The 8,112-nt window shown below is 30.1% G+C and overlaps 1 protein-coding gene across 3 annotated transcripts in view; it reads left to right on the plus strand.

Annotated features, from left to right (window-relative positions):
* Nucleotides 1-4,924, plus strand: part of LOC107438557 (uncharacterized) — a 55,549-nt gene extending 50,625 nt beyond the window's left edge. For 2 of the 3 annotated variants that reach the window (XM_071187630.2, XM_071187632.2), the window contains exon 4: nt 4,602-4,924. In XM_071187630.2, the coding sequence (XP_071043731.1) occupies nt 4,602-4,605 (4 nt within the window). In that variant the 3' untranslated portion in view covers nt 4,606-4,924. The remainder of the gene's footprint in view (nt 1-4,601) is intronic. The other variant, XM_071187631.2, reaches the window with a different exon arrangement.
* Nucleotides 4,925-8,112: the final 3,188 nt, after the last annotated feature.

The raw sequence follows: 8,112 nt of genomic DNA on the forward strand, positions 1-8,112 counted from the left end.
AGAAACTTCTTTTTATTAAGGAATTTTTTTTTTTTTTTTTACAGAAACTACAGTAAAGAGCAGACCGTAATGCAATCATCTCGATAGACAAGCGAGACTCATTGTGTTTTTATTTTAAATAAATAAAAAATGGTAACAAAAATATTCGATCAATTTATTTCAAAAATCGATAATGCAGTGATAACTATCGCATTATATAAACAACAATGAGTTTAATGTAGATATCAAGTCTGATTTTGTAATTACTTTATTAAAAATACTAATAATCCGCAATCAAAAACTTACTTGATTTTAATTTGTTAGTTAGGTACTTTATTTACGTCTGAACAATGGGCTATTGGCGACGGTCTGAGAAACATACCTGAGGATGATCCGAAGACATGCCTTTGCAATATTTATCCTCTGCAGAGGGGATGGCTCTCCTGCTTTGGTAGCCCGACGACCTGCGCTCTACGTCGAGCACTTTACGATAGAACAGTTTTACGAGGACCGATACCGTGCACCCTTGGTCCTTACGCAGGATAATCAAAGTGGTCACCCACCCGCTTACTAACCGCAGCCAGTGGTGCTTAATTCGAAACCGTGTCTTTACGATCAGCTCACTGCGGGACCCTTTTATTTTGGAATTCAAATAAATAGACATCGAATAGGTTAAATATGTGAGCTTGCTGCTATCGTAGTAATAAATAAAAGCAATAAATAAAAATTGAACTTCAAAAAAATGCAGGGCTACATGATAATGTTTTTGGATGAAGAAATAAGAACTGTAGTAGTAGTACTCTATTTGCGTCACACTAGAGTTGCATAATGGGCTGCAGGTGACGGCTTATTCGGGCTACTTATTACAAGACTCCATCGATCGTTATAATTCATTTTGCAATTTTAAAACGACTTCGAGGAAAACATCCCCCCTATAAACATCATGTACACTACAAGGATACAGTTTAAGTGAACAATTTTAATTTTGTTTTCTAAAAATTTCATTTTTTAATTTTGTTTTTTTTCAAAATTTTGTAATTTCAGACCAGAGATCCTTAAGTATATTTTATTATAGAAAATCAGTAATATTTTAGTATACTTCAAGCTTTCAAGCAAGTATACTCAAGCTTTCAAACCAGAGATCCTTAAGTATATTTTATTATTGAAAATCTTTGTGGAAGGAGGTTCAAAGTAATATTTTAGTATATTTAGGAACATCAGCTATGGGATATATATCAACAACAGGATGGCTTATACGACATATATTTTTCCATTAAAAATCGCTTATGATTTTGGCAGGAAAAATAGGTTCCATCAACACTACGGACTATAAAATAAATTTAACTTCAAAACTTTGCATATTTTCAGAATGTTGCTTAACCCTCTTTCATTAAGCTGTCTAATTGAAAAGAGAATAAACAGTTAAATAATGCCAAAAGCAATATTTATGAACAAAATTTCAAAATACTTACTTCGACTATTCTCCTCAAAACAGTAACTTTAAGAGAACACATCGTATCACACAATATCTTAAACTCTTTTAATACATTTCTCATGCTATAACTATGCAACAATTTTAAAGTCAATACTCTTACAATCAGTCAATAATCTGTAAGATTTCATCTTCAGCTGGAAAGAGCACAAACCAAAAACTATATAAAATGAACGATAGGAAAAAGATCCAGAATTTACACTCAAATTAAACATTGAGTATTAAACATTGATTGATTGATAATTGGTTAAAAATTTTTTTGGCTTCAAAAAGGCAAAGTGAAATGCAATTTTAATTTTTTTTCAAATGACATGTTCAGAATTTGAGCTGGTGAACCATCTCCTAACATCTCATCATTCCTACATTAAGGTGATCAGTGTCCTCGAGAAATTAAAAAAAAAAATAATAATTGATAGCAAAATTTCTAAAAGAACATTCGAAAATCCACCTCTTTACCTTTTAAAAACTATTTCTGTTAGAGAGTCAAAGTAAGAAATTTCTATTCTAAAAATAATTAATTAGAAAAGATAAAGCAGTTACTTTTTAAATATTAGTATAGAAATTTTAGTATAGATTTTTGGTTTCTTAAGGCTGATCAGCGTTTCCTACGGGAGAATATTTATTTATTTATTGGCACAACATACATTTGCAGGCTTGTGTGCTCAATTAAGGCTTATAAACCTTTATCATATAGGACAGATAGCACAATACAGAGAAGGATAGCACGAAGATACACCCAGGGTAACAGCGGGTTTCGAACCTGGAACCTCCACACAGCGTTTGGCGGGTGATACAGCTCGGCCAGGGAGGTACCCGGGAAAATATTTACCTACTTCAAATACAAGCATGATCTACGATCGAATCAAGACCAACTTATAACCTTTCATTCCAAAAAAAAAGCTAAAACTTTTGTTAGTGTTCCTAAAAGTACGAATGTATTCTGCGTATTAACTTGGTTTTCTATCCGTACTGAAAGTCAACCAGTTGTGGAATTGAATGGTGCTGTTCTAACGGCTAATGCCAACCCCTTGTCTTTCGGTTGATATTACTGTTTCTTGACTTAAGAAATTGTCGTATGAAAATATGTGGGAGCTGTATCAATGAAATATCAAATTAATTAATATAAGCTTCACTCTTTCCTACATAAATACGAAAAATCGAGCGTCTTAGCATCGTAGAAGCCCAGTTTAAATTGATGAACAGATATCGCAAATAACAGAAGGACATCAGAACCAGGACATTCAGGGAATCGAACTTGCTACCTCAACGCTTCAAAACTTTTGGTGGAAACCACATTCGGCTGCTGAGGTATTTTTGTTTATGTGGGGAGTAAATTTTTCAACAATATTTTTGGAGAAAAAAATGTAATAAAATTCTTACAATCAAATGAGAATGAAGTATTACTTTAGAAATTTGGCACCATCGAAGCTCTTCATCGTTTCTACGTTATACATTTGTAATTGCGGAGGATTTTAGCGATTTAGGCACTTGGATTGTGACCTTTTCTGCCATATTGCAGGACATCAGTCTTTAAGATCTTCTCTTCTTAACAAAGATAAATTTTTAATTTAAAACAATTGCTCAAAGGTCAGGATAGTTATGCAACTATATAGCTATGCAGCTATTTGGTCGCTATTTCCCATAACCTAGTCAATTGTAGGTTCGTTTAAAATTTATGTTTGATATTTTCGTTAAGGCATTTATTCTTTTACAATCGCTGAGGTTTTTCAATCACGCTGGGTAACGAACTTACTAACAACATGTGCTGCAATCTGTAGGACTTTAAATGTCATGGAAACTAATTAGCTAAAAAAAGTAAATTGTCATGGGAGTAAAAAAAGTAAAACTAATTAGTAAAAAAAGTTAAATAAGAAATATTATTTCTTAACAATAAACTAGAGGTGATTTCAAAACCAAAAATTTTAGCACTTGTTGGCTCCTATAACCGGACGTAACTATCAATTTCGAATAATTCCATTCAGAATATATCAACACTGTTTAAAAAATCATTACTATTATTATAAAATCTTTTGAAAAAGTTTACGGAATCACTGTTTTCTAGAAATTTCGTAGTATTATTAAGGATTTTTTTTACTATAAATGTTAATGCTGTTTTTCTACTAGCGCAGATCATGTCACTAATTATTCAGCTGTGTTTTCAAATGTCATGCTCGTTGCAGTGTAAAAATATTTTCGGCACAAAACCAAAACTACAAGCGGTATTAAAATCTGGTCACAAAACAGATCCCTGACACAGCAGGATAACACAAAATTTTGATATGAAGCGTTCTAAAATATTTATCGTTCTTCCAAATTCCACTATTTCAAGAATAAGAACTTGATTCAGAGAAACGCTTTTAAGTTATTAGTTTAGTAAGTAGTATTAGGTACATTCAATAAATAACGAGTCATAGGTTGTTTCGCCAAACTAAAATTATTTAGCAAAAGACCAATACTCGAAACGGTGTCAAAATCTGGTCACAAAACAGATCTTAGATACAGCAGGATAACACGAAATTTGAATACGAAACTTTCTAATAATCTCTCTTCCAAATTCCAGTAGGTTAATGCATCAAACTAAAATTATTTAATAAAAGACCAATACTCGAAACGGTATCAAAATCTGGTCACAAAACAGATCCTAGACACAGCAGCATAACGCAAAATTTGAATACGAAACTTTCTATTCTTCCAAATTCCAGTAGGTTAATGCATCAAACTAAAATTATTTAGTAAAAGACCTATACTCGAAACGGTATCAAAATCTGGTCGCAAAACAGATCCTAGACACAGCAGGATAACACAAAATTTGAATACGAAACTTTCTAATAATCTTTCTTCCAAATTCTAGTAATTCAAGAATAAGAACTTGATTGAGAGATACGCATTTTAGCAATTTGTTCAGTAATATTAAGAATATTCAATAAATAATGAGTCATAGGTTAGTTCGTCAAAATAAAAATATTGTCTGCAGTTGTTTAGGAATTTATCCCGTTGTACTGACGATGACGTTTTACTGACAATCCCTTAATAAGATAGTTTTGTTTGAATGGCCTCTGCCTCATTAGTTTTTAATTGCACCAAATATTTCCATTTACAAATAATATTACTTTTAAAACTTATTTTACAGATGAATGTCTCTGAATCTAGTAGATGGTTTAAAGAGGAAGAATTGGATTTCATCATAGGATTGAATAATAAAAAAAGAAGAAAAATTATGCTTTAAAACTTTATGGAAAATGCTTATTCAGTTTTATTATGGACTATAGATTTTGTAGATCCTATTCATTCTTACTTTAACGTTATTCAAAAAAGCAGATAAATGTATTTAAAAGGGCTGGCTTCTTGAAATTACTTGTAAAAGTTGCACTGCTTTATTTAAAAATTATTCCTAATTACGTGTATTATTATTGATTTAATTAGTAATTAATAAAATTTTGTTCACAAAACAAAGAGATTTATTTAATATAATGATAAAAGCTTAAACTTAATTTATGCAATACAATTGTATTTATGCCGTATGATCAACAACTATTGCTCTTTCGAAGAATAATGTTCTCTGGTCATGAAAAATCAATTGCTGACAAAAACATTTATATAATTTGCCTGAGCTTATATACATCATGGTGTGATTATCATGGCCTCAGATATATGTTTAATTTATTAATATGCAATGATGGTTCAAATAATTTTTATTAAAATTATACATTCAAGAATGAAACAGAAAAGCATGTTTTTTTATCACTTAAAATAAAAATAAAATCTTAATAGAACTCTGGAAGAATTATGGCAGCTATGCGTAAAATAAAAAAAAGCGAACGCTCTCTATGCTTTTGATTTTTAATGATCAGATTTTTACTTACTAGGCCTCAATCTTTAAGTTTCGAGAGCCTCTTCTTAAATATGCTAAATATTTAGAGCAGGTAATATTTTAAGTTAACGAAATCAGACACAAAAACGTACTTTCGTTCAACGAATTTGAATTTTTCATCCTCAAAATAAAGGGAGAGCTAGCGGCAGTCTGAAAAATATTGTCCCAATAGTTTGGTCAGGAGGACGGTTTAAATTTTGGACCCCTTAATGATAATTTCATGTTTTAAGTATTATGGTCTCGCGAACTTATAAGCAAATCGAAACATTTTTGCGCTCAATGATAAAATTTGTATATTCAAAAATAATAATATCATGTAAAAATTAATTTTTAATAATTATTTATTATTTTTAATTTAATTATTTAATGATAGTCGAAGAATTTTGAATTGTAAGGTATACAAACTTTTATATCATTTTAAAGTATTTAATTTTAAATAACAAAATACAAAATTTGAACGAATTTGTATTCATAACGATTCGAAATTTTTCGACTGTTATTAAATAGCTTACTAAAAATAACAAATACATATTGAAAATTAGTTTTTACGTGGAACTTTCGTTAGATAAACGAATTTTATAATAGTGTATAAAAAAATTTCGTCTTGTTAAAAAGTTCTCGAAATATAGCGAAACAAGCAAAACGTTAAATTAACATTAAGGGGACTAAGTTTGACCATTCTTTAATCTAAATTATAAGCCCCCATTTTGAGAACCAAGAAAGCGAATCCGTCAGAAAAAATGTATACTTATGTAGAGAAAGTATATTTTGATGTCTGATTTCGTCACTTAAAATATCGTCTGCACTAAAAATTAATTAGCATATTTCAGGTTAAGCCCTCGATCCATTTTGATTGAGTCCTAGTATATGAAAATCTGATAATTAAATCAGAAGTTTTTCAAGGCGTTCGCTTTTTCATTTTGCGTCCACTACGTGTTTAAAAGAATAATAATAAGAAATATAACAAAAATTTTCAGTTTCCTTCATAGATTCATTTGATGAAAAGGGTAATTTTCATAAGATTTGATTAGGACATTAAATGTATTAAAAATGCATTAGTCTATAGCAGGGATGGTCAACCAGCGGCTCTTTGAAGGATTATTTGTGGCTCTCGATAAATGTACCCAAGTTCCCATTTCATTTTTGTGCTATTTAAATATTTTTCGGAATCCATTTGAAATTAACATAATTCAAGGTGAGTTTTTCATTTCCAATATAATTACGACCCAAAAAGCATCTGAAGAATTAGAATTAATAGAGATGCAAAACGATCAAGTTCTACAATTAAAAAATAAGTCGACGTCGATTACTGAATTTTGGAAATTTGCACCAGAATCGAAGTATCCTGAATTATAAAAGGCTGCTTGTCGAATTATTTCAATATTTGGAACAACGTACTTATGTGAATAATTTTATTCCACTTAAAAATTCGTGACCACCGATCAGTATTAACTAACCAGCATCTCAAAGAATTACTGAGAAGTGCTGTCACCAATTATTCCAACAAAATTTTAAAGAATTATCAAGAGAAGATTATAATATTTAAAATCAATACACATATTTTGCACTTTTATTTATGTGCTTTCAATAAATACAATTTCTGTAAGGAAACTTTTTTTAATACCTTTTTTGCATACTTTTAAATACGTATTTAATTGAGGTTTGCGAAAAGTTTCGCATTTTGAAAAATGGCTCAACTATCAAGGAGCTTGGCCACCCCTGGTCTATAGAAATTTTTCAAATAATATATAGAGAGAATTACTAGAAAACTAGTGTTTATTTGGATATGAAACATAGTTACGACTTTAGTTTTTCTTAATTTTTTTTGAAATAACATTTCCCAGAATAAAGTTCGAAAATTGGCACCTTTGGTTTAAAAACGGGAAGTTTGATTTTTTTTAAAAGGAATAGCTTTAATAATTTAAAAGACTTACATATTTTAAAAAATTCAAAGGGTTATGTGATTATATTGAGTATTTATCAAGAAAACTACACATTCGTTCAATTAAAAAAGAAATAATAAAAAAAAACGTATTAAGTGCGCATTATAATACATAATGATGTGCTTGTTTTTATTTTTAGAACAATAAAATATGGTTAATTTTCTACGGGAAAAAATTGTTCAAAACTATAAAAAGAAAAACCACGGATCGAAAATCTAAAAAAAATGCTAGAATCATAATAACGATACCAAGAAGCAAAATACAATACGTCACATGGCTTAATAAGGTATTAAATTAAACCATGTTCAACTCTAATAATAGTATAGTGCAAGCAAGTTTAAGGAGCACGATTATATAGTTCAATCTAGATCCATATTAGGGTTACTTTAAATTGGAATGATATTATGGTTCAACACGAAATACGAACACGGTAATCTCATTTTTCTCGAAGTAATCCAACTTGGTAGAAGTGCTAGAATCCCTGAAACATTGCGAAAAACATTGCTTTAGGAATTTTTTTATTGTATTGAAAAAAAAAAACTATAATATCAGCTGAATGCTTGATGCGGGAACAGTCAGTGATAAAAATTCCAAAAAAAATTAATATTTAAAAATAGTTTATGCCTTTTCTGATCCTACCATAAAAGAAATTTTTACAGAATTTTTTACAGCGTGCACGTAGAACAACGCGAAGTGCTTAGAGCCTCGTAACACAAGACGAACTTGCTAGGAATATAAATTTTTTTGGCTTAGATGCTCACCGAAGTATGGGTTAAATTTTCATAAAAAGAATTTTACCAACCACTGCTTAAGTCGTCGATAAGGGA

This window comes from Parasteatoda tepidariorum, chromosome 11 (assembly GCF_982258835.1).
Source record: "Parasteatoda tepidariorum strain Cologne lab strain chromosome 11, Ptep-v5.0, whole genome shotgun sequence".
Lineage (NCBI taxonomy): Eukaryota > Metazoa > Arthropoda > Arachnida > Araneae > Theridiidae > Parasteatoda > Parasteatoda tepidariorum.